Raw genomic sequence first — 16,370 nt, 5'->3', positions numbered from 1 at the left:
CCTATTCGGTGGTTTCCCAAATCTCCTGCTGGCCACTAAATAACAATGGAGCAGGTCAGAAATGTACAAGGTAGACGAATTTCCCATGTCTAGGGCCCAGCAATGATAGCAATGCTCCATAAGCTTTTCATGGGTACTAAGCCCATGAAAAGACAAGTAAATAAACTGAAACTAAGAATATAGAAACTTTACAGCAATTCGAGATTGTTACAACATCCAAGGTGCATGATCAATGAACTTGCCTTGAACAGACTAGTCTGGGTATTACTGAACTTGTAATTGTAACATGTAATGTGTTACATGTGGCCAAGCTGCAGACTATTGTTATGTACAGAAGGATCATGTGTTGGTCTGTGACACAATGATGGAAAAAATATGGTCTATTACTACAGATAAGAAAGACTCACTACTCTCGATTCTCACCAATGGTGAACTAAATGAAGCATGACAGCAACCTAAAAACATTCCAACAAAATACTATTCACAAATCAAGCAGCTGAAAAAAGTTAACCGAGAAAATATTTGGCCATAGGATAGAAGACAACCAACCATTCTAGTCCTTTCTCATACACATTATTCTGACAACAAGACTATACATTTTTCAAAGATAGGCATTTTGCATTTTGCTACTAGGTATCCCTCATTATTTCTAAGACAGTACTTACTAGACAAATCATAGACTTTCATTAACTCCCTATTTACTCTTCACTCATTCTAAGCTTTATTTACAGGGCTGAACAAGAATACATAAAATACATTTCCATAAAAATAATAAATCCTTACTTAGTACATTATTGTGTCACTTTACAGGTAGGTCAGTCTTTCAGTGACTTCATTTCCAAGGACAGTCTCAATCCTAAGAGGCCTCTAACTGTAAGAGAAACAGCTACCACAACAGCTAAGAATGTCAGAGAAATGTCAGAGAATGTCAGAGAAATAAGACACCTTCAGCTCTCACCCAAAGTTTACTAATACTTGTGTATACAATGAAGGACTGGTTACAAACCTAATTATCCATTGATACAAATCAAACTTCTGGTTTTACAAGTTTAATTATCCATAGATTTAAAATGAGGCAGAGACTACTTCTAGAAGCAACTGTGCCAAGAACCATGAAGGTTGACTAAAGAACCATAAAAACAAAACAGGGCCACGGTCTAGAGGCCATTTAATGTAAAGGCAAACTGCCCAGTACAACTCTAGAATACCCAAGGGCAGTTATTTTTAAACAGTTCAATAACTGATCTTCACTTCATTACTCTTAATCACTAAGGAAAAAACCCTGGCTAATGAGGCATTCAATACTGCATATACCTTGGGAAATTTCCACTTAAAGAAGTTATCATAAAGTATCAGCATTTTTAAAAGATTTTATTTATTTATTTGTCAGAGAGAGAAAGAAAGAGAGAGAGTACAAGCAGGGGGAACAGCAGGCAGAGCAGGCAGAAGGAGAAGCAGGCTCTCTGCTGAGCCCCATGTGGAGCCCCATGTGGGACTCGATCCCAGGACTCTGGGATCATGACCTGAGCCGAAGGCAGCAGCTTAACCGACTGAGCCACCCAGGCATCCCAAGTATCAGCATTTAAAGAAATAACTTTAACGTAGTAAGTAACTAATACTGAAATTAAACCTACTGTATTTAAGACACATTGTATTTCTAGTTTTTTTTTTTTTTAATTTAAAATATATGCAACACTTAAAGTGGAACTTAACACTTACGGAATTTATGGAATTTGAACACATGAACTCACTTGACTTCCATCTACAAGCACACATCTGTTGAATATGTAACTTCAACATACTTGTCAAGACTAAGCAGAAAGTGCAGAAAAGGGGCCAGTCCTAAGAAGAAACTAAACCCACCTACCATTCTTGACCTTCCCTAGACACAAAACAGGGATCACATATGAAGAGCTGAAGGGATCACATATGAAGAGCTGTGAGAGCACACTGAGAAAAACTTCAAATACAGCAGAACATAACCAGAGATTTAACAAATACAGAGTCACAGAATAGAAAGTGCTAATCAGAAAAATGCAAGAATTTGAAACTATATAGCATAGTTGAGTCCATATTAATTTTGTTAACATCTGTAGCTACCAATCAGTCAACATTGCATACAGTATAGCAGGTTTAAAAAAAATACAAAGATAATGTTGTTAAATGTTAAAAAAACAAAAACAAGAACAAAAAACTCAGACTCAAAATCAGGCTCTGGCAACAGAGAAGCAGAGACAGAACTGCCCTCTGCTTGACAGCCAAGGCCCCATGCGATCTGGCCTCACCCAACTCCATGCCAACATTCCAGGACCCACGGACGTCTTCACGCCTATGTCTCTGCCATCATCCCTACTGGGGTTCTCTTACCTCTTCCCCACATTCATCCAAATCTTATTCCTCTTTCAGGTCCAGTTGGAGTCTCATTTTGCCCAGGAAATCTTTCCTAGACACTCCTGGTCCAAGTCATCTACCTCTTACATAATCTCCACTCCTATTTAATTTTCACTACACAGCTTGGCTCTTAACCATCATCTTGGAGTTACCTCAAGTATATTCATTTTGTCCCTCATCCTAGTGTTGTCAGCCTAAGACTCCCAGGGACAGATCCACAATACAGAAAAGACAGGTGTATTGACTCACCACAAAGAAAGATGGTGTCCACACCAGAACTGTAGGGCATCTCACTGCTGTCCCAAAGCTAGACAGCAGAATCCTTAAAAGCCAAAACCACGTTTGACTTTGGTTGTGAATAAATGAAGTAAAGGCGTCATTATCAGATTTGGGGGAAGGAAGGAATTTAAGTAAAATTCAAATGGAGAGGTTCAAACGAAAGCAGAACTGTATCTAAAATGATCAACATCAAGTCTGGACTGTGAAGCAGATGTTGATAGTCTGAGCTAATTTTTTACTTTTTCATTCCTCACCAAGCTAGACAACAGACTTCTTAAAGGCCAAAACCACTTTTATACTTATTCATATCCTATATGAAACCTAGCAGCACATACCAGATGCTATATAAAGGCTCTTTGAGGGTGCCTGGGTGGCTCAGTGGGTTAAAGCCTCTGCCTTCGGCTCAGGTTATGATCCCAGGGTCCTGGGATCGAGTCCCGCATCGGGCTCTCTGCTCAGCAGGGAGCCTGCTTCCTCCTCTCTCTGCCTGCCTCTCTGCCTACCTGTGATCTCTGACAAATAAAGAAATAAGATCTTAAAAAAAAAAAGGCTATTTGATATCTGACTGATGGATAATGAAATTTTAAACAACCAAAGGCACAGATGATGGGTTATAATTATAAAACCACATAAAGCAGTCTTTTAGTAGTCTATCTAGGAAAAATAAAAAAGAGGTAGTAAGAAGGAGGTACATTTCTTACCTACAACACCAAACGCTGAAACAGCTCGAAATAACCCGGAGGAGCCTTTCTGTCCCATCTTTGTTCTATTTCCTAGATCCAAGCGGCCAAGAAGTTCTCTCACTTCTTGTTGAGTATATACGTGCTAAAAATAAGCAAATTTAATTTGTAAGATTGTGCTTATTCTTTAGATAATTTATTGCCTATAAGAATCACTAGCTATTTCACAGAGAAGCACATAATAGTGCACAACTAAGCTGTAATGCTAAAAGTCAATAAATTCTTTAATATTAGCAATTATGGGTGGTTACCGGATCATATGTCACTATACCAAAAAATTTTGTCAAAACCTCACCTTCTGGGGCACCTGGGTGGGGCAGTCTGTTAGGCGTCCAATTCTTGGTTTTGGCTCAGGTCATGATCTTATAGGGGTCATGGGATCGAGCCCCGTGTTGGGTTCTGTGCTTAGTGCAGAATCTGCTTTACATTCTTTCTTCCGCCCCTTAAGCCCCTCCCTGTTTGCTCACACCCTCTCTCGCTCTCTCACAAAGAAATAAATAAAATTCTTTTAAAAAAATACCCACAAAACTTATTTTCTGAACCATATATTAAAGATCATAGGCAAATTTCAAGAAATCTGTGAACTTCTTAGAGCTGGGTGCAAAGTTTTGAATGTGCATACACATAGGTATTTTTATGAGGCCCACAGATGCTCAGATTCTCAAAGAAATCCCTGATCAACTGTTCCCATCCCCAAGTAAAACCAAGAATCAATAAATTATGTTAATAAAAACTCCCATAATAGGGGGAGAATGAAGAACAATCCCCAAGAGGGTTAGAAATCACCTTATACAATTTATCCAAAATTATAATAACATAGAAAAGAGTTTTGCAAAGAACTTAGTGAAAATGTGTTGCAAACCGTAGCTACCCACATATTTGAGAAACGAGCAATCAGCACAGGTTCAAGATATTCCCAGACAGAAGGTAAGTCAGATTCTCTCATTTGGAAGAGTTAAAATTGTTCAATACCATCATGCTATATTTCACTTTTGACTAACAGTCTCATGTTTTTGTGTTACCTGAATTAAGTCTGTATTCTTGCTCTGGCTAATACAACAACTGGATAAGAACAGCCTCACATTTCTCTCATGCATAGCAAGTCACCAGAAGATCACCCAGAGGTGATTTTTAGCAGCATAATAAAAAGTCTGCACCACAAAAGTCTGCCCTGACTGCAAGTAGCTTCATATTAAAGCACAGCAATACATAATCTCTTCAGTACATGCAATACTGAGTTAGATTAAATCCTGAAAATACCACTTCTTCAAGAAATATATTCATTACCTCATCCAAAGAGTTTGCTTTGTAAAGCAAATCACAATGAAGGACAAAGTGTAATTCCAGCATACTTTGTAACATCAGTAATTCCTAGAAACCAGATTAGAGATTTAAATTCTAGCCACCATGAAAAATAATTGTAATTGTCAGATGCCTGATTAAAAAAGGAAAATAAATATATCAGTAAAAGCTGTTTGTACCTTTAACAGGTACAAAAGTTACTGTTTGTCTTCAGGTTTGCAAGATACTTACCCTATCATCAATTACGACCAAATCTTTCGGTTCTGTTCTATCAATCTTCAAAACACGGTATTTTGTTTCTGCATGATTGCTCCCAACTAGGAAGTATCTCTATAAATGAAAAGAAATGTCATTAGTTTTTTAAGGCATTTTTCCTTATACACATTTTACAACCACCTTGGTTTTTGAAATTAAATACTGTAATAAAGTCAGGTTACTTTTGAAAAGAAGTATTTCTGTTAAACATAACTGGCAGATTAAAGAAAGGCTGATTCTAAAAGGTCAATTTTAAAATTGAAATATTCTGCATCAATTGAGAGGACCATGTTGTTCTTCTCTCTTCTCATATTAATTTGTTCTATCACATTGATTGATTTGCAAATGTTGAACCATCCTTGTAGCCCAGGAATGAATCCCACCTGGTCATGGTGGATAATCTTTTTAATGTGCTGTTGGATCCTCTTTGCTAGGATCTTGTTGAGAATCTTATCATCCATATTCATCAGTGATATTGGTCTGAAATTCTCCTTTTTGGTAGGGTCTTTGCCTGGTTTGGGGATCAGCGTAATGCTGGCTTCATAGAAAGAGTCTGGAAGTTTTCCTTCTGCTTCAATTTTTTGAAACAGCTCAGGAGAATAGGTGTTATTTCTTCTTTGAAAGTTTGGTAGAATTCCCCAGGGAATCCATCAGGTCCTGGGCTCTTGTTTTTTGGGAGGTTTTTGATCACTGCTTCAATCTCATTACTAGATATCGGTCTATTCAGGTTGTCAATTTCTTCCTGGTTCAATTTTGGGAGTTTATAGTTTTCCAAGAATGCATCCATTTCATCTAGGTTGCTTAGCTTATTGGCATATAACTTTTGATAATAACTTCTGATGATTGTTTCTACTTCCTTGGTGTTAGTTGTGATCTCTCCCTTTTCATTCATAATTTTATAAATTTGGGCTTTCTCTCTTTTCTTTTGGATTAGTGAGGCCAATGGTTTATCGATCTTATTGATTCTTTCAAAAAACCAGCTTCTAGTTTCATTGATACATTCTACTGTATCTCTGGTTTCTACCTCATTGATCTCAGCTCTAATCTTGATTATTTCCCTTCTTATGTGTGGAGTTGGTTTGATTTGTTGTTGATTCTCCAGTTCTTTAAGGTGTAGAGACAGCTGGTATATTCTGGATTTTTCAATTTTTTTGAGGGAGGCTTGGATGGCTATGTATTTCCCCCTTAGGACTGCCTTTGCTGTATCCCATAGGTTTTGGACCGAAGTGTCTTCATTCTCATTGGTTTCCATGAATTGTTTCAGTTCTTCTTTGATCTCCTGGTTGATCCAAGCATTCTTAAGCAAGGTGGTCTTTAGCTCCCAGGTGTTTGAGTTCCTTCTGAACTTTTCCTTGTGAATGAGCTCCAGTTTCAAAGCATTGCGATCTGAGAATATGAAGGGAATGATCTCAGTCTTTTGGTATTGGTTGAGTCCTGATTTGTGACCCAGTATGTGGTCTATTCTTGAGAAGGTTCCATGTGCACTTGAGAAGAATGAGTATTCTGTTGTTTTAGGGTAGAATGTTCTGTATATATCTATGAGGTCCATCTGGTCCAATGTGTCATTTAATGCTCTTGTTTCCTTACTGATTTTCTGCTTTGATGATCTATTTCTGAAAGAGGTGTGTTAAGATCTCCTACTATTAATGTATTCATATCAATATGACTCTTTATCTTGATTAACAGTTTTCTTATGTAATTGGCTGCTCCCATATTGGGGGCATAGATATTTACAATTGTTAGATCATCTTGGTGGATAGTCCCTTTAAGAATGATGTAGTGTCCTTCTGTATCTCTGATTACAGTCTTTAGTTTAAAATCTAATTTATCTGATATGAGAATCGCTACCCCGGCCTTCTTTTGAGGCCCATTGGCATGAAAGATGCTTCTCCAACCCTTCACTTTCAGTCTGGGTGTATCTTTAGGTTCAAAATGGGTCTCTTGTAGACAACATATGGATGGGTCCTGTCGTTTTATCCAATCTGCAACCCTGTGCCATTTTATGGGCGTATTTAGGCCATTCACATTGAGAGTGATTATTGATAGATACATTTTTATTGACATCGTGTTACCTTTGAAGTCTTTTTTTCTGTAGATTGTCTCTATATTTCTGTTCAATGCTATTCTTGGGATTTTTCCTCTTTTATAGAACCCCCCTTAATATTTCCTGCAGTGTCGGCTTGGTGGTTGCATAGTCTTTTAAGCCTTGCCAGTCTTGGAAACTCTTTATCTCTCCATCCATTTTGAATGTCATTCTTGCTGGATAAAGTATTCTTGGCTGCATGTTTTTCTCATTTAGAAATATTCTTAGTGATGTCATGATAAATATCAGCCTGGTATTTGAAATGTACCCAATAACCAGGTCAGGCTAACTTAATTAAATTATATACAGATTAACCTAACTGATTGGAGACTGATGTTTAAACTTTGCCAGGAAGAAGCAGCTCTAGTAAGAATTAGAAAGCTCAACATACAATTAGGAATGCTTAGACAATTATAGCTATGGAAATATTAAAATTTTATCTAATAAATCTTTATAAATTTTCTGTAAAATATGGAAAATTAATTTAATATAGCAACTATAAAAAAACCACAAAGTCCTATAAAAAATTTAAATGAGTATAGTTTCCCAAATGGTTTTTCATAAATAAGCTACAGGAAATAATTAATATTCTTACTATTCTGAATACTTCCTTGGAACATTATACCTGAGCACATCAGTCTTCTTAAATAAACACTAAGAATAAAATTAATAATTAAAATATTAAAAAATAATAATCTTAAATTTAAAGAAAATGTTTTAAGAAGACTTAAAGATGGTGAGTAACTTCTAAGAAAATAAGTGAAATGCATTAGGAAAAATACATAAAGATATTCTCCTCTAAAAATGTCTTTAAAAGTGGTGCTTTTTCTACATAGCAAAAATTGAGAAAACATTGCTCCAATCAACTGGCGTTTTACCATCTCATCGGTCAGTTAATATTTAGATACACAAAATAAATAACAAATAAGATTCTCTAGCTTAATGGCCAAACTGAAGTATGCAGACCATGGGAATTCAGAGCAAGAAAGATTAACATGAAGTGGTAGAGGTACAGAAAATGTCAGAGAAGTCTGGACTTGAATTGAGCCTTAAAGGATGGGAAAGATTTTTAAAAGTAAGATTTCAGTGTATATCAGAAGATGATTGGGGCGCCTGGGTGGCTCAGTGGGTTAAAGCCTGTGCCTTCCGCTCGGGTTGTGATCTCAGGGTCCTGGGATCAAGCCCCGCGTCAGGCTCTCTCCTCGATGGGGAGGCTGCTTCCCCCTCTTTCTCTGCCTGCCTCTCTGCCTACTTGTGATCTCTCTCTCTGTCAAATAAATAAATAAAAATCTTAAAAAAAAAAAAAAGAAGATGAGCACTTGATTATAGTAATACTAGATTGGCAGAAATAGGTGGAATTTTTTATTATTAAGTATAAATCTGTTTACAAAGTTCTGACCTAGACTTCCAGGCTAAACAGAACTAAACTATATGTTAAAAGATGACTGGTTCTGGGGGCATACTCCAGCCCCTGCACCACCCCTGCTAAGGCCTGGGGAGGAGGTTGGGAGGAATGGTGCCTGTAATTATTAAACACAAATTCAATTAAAAGATGATTGACTAGCCCAATCTTAAGAGGAAAGCTAGCAAAAAAAAAAAGAAAGAAAGAAAGAAAGAAAGAAAGAAAGAAAGAAAGAAAATGGAAAATCCCTGATCTCCTAGGAGGGGTACAGTTTGAAGGACACTACCAGTTATAATGAGATAAAAATACAGCAATTTTAATAAAAATTAGTAAACTAACTTAAGATACCCAGTGACAGGGACTTGATGCACTGGGGGAGCAGCCAGAGGACAGGAACAATGAGAGGCAGGAGGTCAAAGACTCAGGGCATGGCTCCAGCTAATTCCCGTGCCTGGGACCCCACCCTCCACTGAGAGGAGGTTGGTGGTCACCAACCCAATAAAATGAACTTCAGAAGGATGGTTTGTAAGTTATACACGTTTGTTTCTTTGGTTTTTTTTTTTAAGATTTATTTATTTGACAGACAGAGATCACAAGTAGGCAGAGAGGCAGGCAGAGAGAGAGAGGGAGAAGCAGGCTCCCCCCCAAGCAGAGAGCCCAGTGTGGGGCTTGATCCCAGGACCCTGAGAACAGGACCTGAGCTAAAAGCAGAGGCTTAACCCACTGAGCCACCCAGGCACTCCAGCTATACACGTTTGTTAGCAAAAAAGGGAGCCACTTTCTTGAGGACTTGAGGAAAACAGTCCCCACAAGAGGAAACAGAAAGCACAAGGACCTGAAGGGGAAGAAGCTTGGCGTGTTTGTTCGAGGAACAAGATGAAGTGAGAAAATGCTCATGAAACAGCCAATACAGTGACGAGTGTTCAACACAAAGAAGGCACTTGATGGCTTAGTTCCTTTTCTCCCCTTCACTTTTTAAAATGTCAGTGAGTCTCTGCCACTGAATTTAAAAAGAGATACAAACTCAGAGGGGAAAAAAGAAGAATACTTTAGAGAAAGAAAAACACGTACAGGACCAGAATGGAGCCAGAATGGGAGAATGCACAACTCTTATTAGCAGTCAGTCCTTGTCCTCAGGAGAGAAGAGCATGCAAAGTAACAACCGTGAATGGCATGTTGTAATAGAAGGATGAACTGGGTGATGACAACACAGGAAGGACACTCACTTAACTCATCTGGGGAGGCTTGGAGCAAGTGATCCATAGGCTGGTGTCCCGATGCTGAGTCTGGCCTTGATGGACCTCTCATAAGGACTCCATGTACAAAGCCAAGCCAAGACAAGTGATACCTACCGTCTCCACCTGCAACCATCTTCTCTCGTCGCCTGCTCCCTCCCAAAACACTTTCATTTTTATGTATAGCACTGACTTCTGAAGACCCTACCTGAATTTATTTAGTATGTCTGGCTCCTTCACTTAATTATATGCACTGGAGAGGCTGGGACTAACTCCCTGACCTCTGGTTGGTACCTTGGTTCCATAGGCATGGAGTAAATATTAGGTAAAGAACGCCGCCTATTTAATTTGCTGGATAACTTTCTACAAGGTTTACTCATCTTCTTTGGGTAAGTTGATCTCTCAGTAAGTAAGGAAGAACATCACAGCTTTAAGGGGGGCAAAATCCCTGAATGAAGTTCCTAGAATTTTAAGAGATCCAAGGAAATTGAAAGAAAAAATTGCATTAGGACTCTGCTTTGGCAGCTTGTGATAAAAAGACAGTTGTGATTCCTGAGTACTAGTGGGCCAATGATCTATGGGCCTTCAGACCACCCCCAAGGGAGGGCAGATCCTGAACATATCCAGCCAGACTCTCTCAAAGACTCCATGAAGAGGAGGAACAAACAGCTAAAATCCACGGAATTTACAAACGGATCTGAGTGGGGAAAAAGAAAAAGGAAGCAAATGTAACTATCCACATTTTCTCCTGAAGTGGTCTAAGAATCCTAAAACCGTTTTGTGCAGAGAAAAGCGACCCCATGTGGAGCCAGTTAGGTGGGAAAGAAAACCACAGCTCCTGCTTGGCCTGCTGTGGATAGTCTCACTTGCCTGCACTGCCCTCTGGTGGACAGTTGGCCACCAACTTTTATACCCATTTTTCTAAGTGTGTCGTCAATCCACTTACTTTGGTTTGAGCCTGCTGGTGCCACTTACTGATTTAGGGAAGGACTACAGGGAGGCAGGTTGGAAGGGAAACCAAAGAGTTCTGCTGTAACATGCCCAAAGAGGTCAAGTGAGAACTTCTGAGTCTGGAGCTCAGAGGAGAGATCTTAGGGTGTGTCAACAGCACATACATGGCCTTCAAACTCATGGGACTAGATTAAACCTAGTATGGAGAGTGAAGATAGAGACAGACCCCCCAAAACACTAGCTTGAAGCACTCTACATAAAATTATTCAGAGGCTGGATATAGATAAGGAACCAGGTTGGAAGACTGAGAAAAATGGCCAGCATTTTTGGGAAAAAAAACCCAGAGCAGCATGGAATCATCAAAGCAAAGGGAGGAGACCATCTGGGAAAGGAGGAAGCCATCACATCCATATCAAATGCTGCTGAGACTGGGCAACCGCTCTGGAAAACAGTATGGAGGGTCCTCAAAAAGTTAAAAATAGAACTACCCTACGATCCAGCAATTGCACTACTAGGTATTTATCCAAAGGGGCACATGCACTCCAATGTTTACAGCAGCCATGTCCACAAAGAATAGCAAAAATATGGGGACAGCCCAGATGTCCACTAACAGATGAATGGATCAAGATGGACTACTACTCAGCCATCAAACATCTGCACAACACGGACAGAGCTAGAGGGTATTATGCTAAGTGAAAAAAGCAGAGAAAGACAAATACATGATTTCACTCAAATGTGGAATTTAAGAAACAAAACAGATGAATGTAGGGGAAGGGAAGGAAAAATAAAATAAGATAAAAACAGAGAGGGAAGCAAACCATAAGAGACTCTGAACTCTGGGAAACAAACTGAAGGTTTTTGGAGGTGCGGGGGGAGGATAGGGTAACTGGGTGATGGGCATTAAGGAGGGCACTTAATGTAATGAGCACTGGGTGTTATACGCAAATGATGAATCACTAAGTTCTACCCTTCAAACTAATAATATACTGTATGTTAACTAAATCGAATTTAAAAAGTAAAAAAAAATTTAAGGCAATTAAAGAGAGAAAAACAAAAAATGCTGAGAGGTCAAGGAAGATGAGGACATGGAAGTGCCCAGGGGAATCTAACAACAGGATCTTTTGAGTGGCCGTTCTGTGGGCAATTTCAGTGATACGGTGGGGACAAAATCCATAACACAGCCGTTCAAAAAGCAAATGAATAGTCTTTTGGATAAAGACGAAGAAGTGAACACCTCTGTTCCTTCCAAACACCTTACTAAAAACTACAGTAGTTTTTTTATGTTCACTTTTTTTTTTTTTACATAAACCCCAAGAGCAAAGAGAAGAGTAGAGATAGCAACCACGAAAATTAAAAAAAGTCATTTGAAACTTAAAAGCATGCCCAAGAAAGCTGAACCCTAAGCGGACAGTGGAGAAGTCAAGAAAGAATCCAATTTACACTACAGAACTCCCAAAAGGCATGGAAATTTGTGGCATCTCTTATCTCTGGTAGTGGGAGTGTAAAATTTCAGAAAATTGAAGATAAAAAGAAGATAGCTCAAGCTCCTAAAGAGGAAAAAAAAAAAAAAGAAGAACAGGCTTCAAACCAAAGATCAAGAACGGAGTAATATTATAAATTCTCAACAGCAACACCAGAAGACAGGAACATCACGTCTTCAAAATTCTAAGGGAAAATGCATTTCGATCTTTAATTCAACATTAAATCTGTTAATCAAATGTGAGGCTGGGATAAGGACATTTTCGGAATGTACAGGCTCAAAAAAAGCACTGCCCATGAACCCTTTCCCATGAAGCAACTGGAGGAGGGACACCACCAAAATGAGGCCACACATCAAGGAGACGAAGACACAGGATCTGGGGAAATGAGTCCATCCCAGAGGGACTGCCTGAGGTACATACACGGGCCAGTACCTACGAGCCAACACCCGCTGGGGAAAACGCTTGTGTGTGTGTGTTTGTACATATGGGAGGAGCGGGGGTTGGCAGGAATGAGGGTAAAGAAGATACCCCAAGAAAGCCACATTTAAATGCCCATTAAGATGGAAGATGATCTGAGCTGGCCCTCCTCTGAAAGTGAAGTTTCACTTTTCAAGAAAAAGCTTAACATTTCAACATGTAGCTTTAACGGTGGTGACTTGGTATGAAGATAAATGTGTTTCTAAAATATATACATGAGCTGCAAATGGAATATAATAGGTAATCCATTTAACAGGAAGTTCAGTATCTACTAACATTATTATCTCCTTTTATAATGACAGGCTAATTAATCACTCACTTTTCATCTGAGGGAAGAAAATCAGCTTTCTTCAAAGAGAAGAAATTTTAAGGTTGCCTGACAGCTTCAATTAATGTTAAACTTCACTTGAACTTTCAGAATAAAGATTTTATGTTTTAAAGATCACCATGAAGTTACCTCGCACAATCTAACAGTATTACAGGCCTGCCTCTTCGCCTATTCCAGCAATCCCACAATCAGTAAGGGAGCTCGAAAGAAATGAGCCTCTGCGGGTCAAAAAGAATGTCTCCAGATTCACTCTTTAAAAAAAAAGATTTTATTTATTTATTTGACACAGAGAGAGAGATCACAAGTAGGCAGAGAGGCGGAAGCAGGCTCCCTGCTGAGCAGAGAGCCCACTGGGATCATGATCTGAGCAGAAGGCAGAGGCTTAACCCACTGAGCCACCCAGGCGCCCCCAGATTCACTCTTTACAGCTTCAGAGTTTAACTGATGGAGAAACTTCAAATCCCCATAGAAATAAGTGGAAACTTGGTCACCTTCAACCCCACCTTCTAAATCAGCTATAATCACTCTGCTTCTCTCTCCTGTTCTATATCCTTTGATTTCCTACTCCAATCCCTTAGCCAACCGTGTCTTGTATTGTTCTCTCCTGTTCCCTCATTACACAAACTGAGGCTAACATTCAGGCTAATGAAGCCTGCATTCTTCATGATGTGGTTCTTACTTATTTTATTCGATTTAGTATGATACGATGGAGAGGAAGGAGAAGCGTCCTTGAATCCTTTTGAACAAGGCAGGAATTAAATAAACAAATACACATACACACATACTAACAATTTTGAACTTGCAAGGGTAAAGATCATCCCAACTTCACCCCTACACAAGCAGACACAAAAATCCACCACCGCTCTGTTCAGCTACCAATTTTAAACTCAACCACTACATGTTAATCTGTTAGAAAATGATCACTGGGGCGCCTGGGTGGCTCAGTTGTCTAGGCGGCTGCCTTTGGCTCAGGTCATGATCCCAGGGTCCTGGGATTGAGCCCCGCATCGGGCTTCCTGCTCAGTGAGGAGCCTGCTTGTCCCTCTCCGACTCCCCATGCTTGTGCTCGCTCTCTCATGCTCTCTGTCTCAAATAAATAAATAAAATCTTAAAAAAAAAAAAAAAGAAAGAAAGAAAGAAAAGAAAATGATCCCTTACTGCAAATGGTATGACCTGTAGGGCATTCTATATTAAGCAAGGACTATAAATTGGAACTCATGTAAGGTAAACTGCATTTTCATCCAGCATACCTTCAGGCTGCTAAACCCACTGTGGGCAAGTCCTAGTGGCACTAGACTGTAAGAGCAGTAGGGCTGCATCTGACCTTACTTTACCTGTAAGCCCAGGTCACAGGACAGACATCATCACAGGAGCCAAACGGCAGCTTGAAGGTCTGGGCGCCATAGAGAACAGGGAAGTTTTGGGAGGAAGCAGACCCTTCACAAAGCCAGAACTACAACTCCTGCATGCTATCTACCAACCCACCCCCCTTCTTCTCCGGAGACCTTAAAACCCACCTACAAACAAAAGTAACAATGAGCGTCACCTCAGAGCAGTTCTGCCCCGTTATCCTTCAAAATGAAGGCTCAGGACAAGAGGCAGCCCATCTTGTCCACTGTCTCTTTTGTTCTTTTGTTCTCCTAATCCTTTCATAACCAATTAATACACTCCCATCCACCAAAATAAGAACGCCCTTATTCTGACTCATACATTTGCCAACAATGACTTTTGTCAATCTCTCTCATCTCTGCCATTCTGACAGGTGAAAATGGGAATCTATTTTCATTTTATTGCTTTAATTATTAGCAAGTTGAATTAGTTTTTTATATTCACACTTCTTTTTTGTCAGATTACCTATTCACGTCCTTGTCCTTTTTTGGTGAGTGTTTTATTTTTCAGAACGATTTACAAAACTTTTTGTATATAGGAATATACAGCTTTATTTGTTGTCAGGCTACTGATATTATCTTTTTTAAAGATTTTATTTACTTATTTATTTGACAGAGACAGAGATCACAAGTAGGCAGAGAGAGAGGAGGAAGCAGACTCCCTGCTGAGCAGAGAGCCTGATGTGGGGCTCCATCCCAGGACCCTGGGATGATGACCTGAGCCAAAGGCAGTGGCTTTAACCCACTGAGCCACCCAGGTGCCCCAGGCTACTGATATTTTCATAGGCTTTTGACTCTTTTTTACATTTATTGTTTTAAATGCTTTCTATTAGAAAAGAAAAAATCTCAATGACCTAAATTTCTACCCTATAAAGTTAGAAAAAGACCAACTGATTAATCCAAAATCCATAAGAGGTAAAAAAAATAATAAGCCTAAGAACAGAAACTGATTAAATAAAAAACAACAATAGAGAAAATTAACCAAGCCAAAAGATTCTTCTTTCAAAAGAGTAGTAAAATTGATAAATGCCTAGCAAAATGGATCAATAAAAAATGAGAGAGAACACAAAATACCAATAACAGGAAAAAAGGGGAAGTTTTAGTACAAATCCTAGAGACATCAAAAGTTTAATAAGAGGGGCACCTGGGTGTCTCAGTCAGTTAAGCATCTGCATTCGGCTCAGGTTAGGAACTCAGGGTCCTGGGATTGAGCCCCACATCGGTCTCCTTCCTCCTCGGGAAGTCACTTCTCCCTCTCCCCCTGCCCCTACCCCTGCTCATGCTCACATGCCCTCTCACTCTCTCTGTCAAATAAATAAATAAAATCTTTTGAAAAAATTAAATTAAATTAAAAAGTTTAATAGGAGATTATGAACAACTTAATGCCAATAAATTCAACAACTAAGATGAATTAGACAAATTTCTTGAAAAATACAATTTATCAAATGTGATTCCAGGGGCACGTGGGTGGCTCAGTCAGTCAAGAGACTGACTCTTGATTTTAGCTCAGGTCATTATCTCAGGGTTGTGAGACTGTGCCGTGCAATAGGGCATGGAGTCTGCTTAAGATTCTCTCTCTCCCGCTCTCTCTACCCCTTCCCCACTAAGAAAAAATGTGATTCAAGACCCACTGTAAATCTTCACAGCCCTATAGCTGCTATAGAAATTGATGATCAAACTTTGTCCCACAAAGCAACCCCAAGCACTTTCAGTACAGTAGTAAATTCTACCAAACATTTAAACAAAGAAATAACACCAATCTTACACAACCACTTTCAGAAAATAAAAGAAGGAACACTTCTCAACTTATTTTATGAGACCCAAGTTACCTCTACCAAAATCAGACAAAGATCTTAAAGAAAATGATAGACTAATATCCTGAACATAAAATCCCTAGCAAAATATCAGTAAAGAATCTAGCAAAATATGAAAATAATAACATAGCATGATGGAGTAGAAAATATCCCCCAAATACAAGGTTCTCTTAACCTTTGTAAATGAACTAATGTAATCCACCACACTAAGAAAATAAAGGAAATGTCATATGCAGATGCAGAA

General features: G+C 39.1%; 1 protein-coding gene across 3 annotated transcripts in view; it reads right to left on the bottom strand.

Annotated features, from left to right (window-relative positions):
* Positions 1-16,370, bottom strand: part of FIG4 (FIG4 phosphoinositide 5-phosphatase) — a 139,002-nt gene that overhangs the window by 115,234 nt on the left and 7,398 nt on the right. For all 3 annotated transcript variants that reach the window (XM_047734130.1, XM_047734132.1, XM_047734131.1), the window contains exons 2-3: positions 4,944-5,042; positions 3,372-3,495 (exon numbers count right to left, since the gene is read on the bottom strand). In XM_047734130.1, coding sequence (XP_047590086.1) covers positions 3,372-3,495; positions 4,944-5,042 — 223 coding nt within the window. The remainder of the gene's footprint in view (positions 1-3,371; positions 3,496-4,943; positions 5,043-16,370) is intronic.

This window comes from Lutra lutra, chromosome 6, assembly GCF_902655055.1.
Source record: "Lutra lutra chromosome 6, mLutLut1.2, whole genome shotgun sequence".
NCBI lineage: Eukaryota > Metazoa > Chordata > Mammalia > Carnivora > Mustelidae > Lutra > Lutra lutra.
The sequence above is the reverse complement of the archived record's forward strand: the minus strand, read 5'-3'. Positions and strand labels throughout refer to the sequence as shown.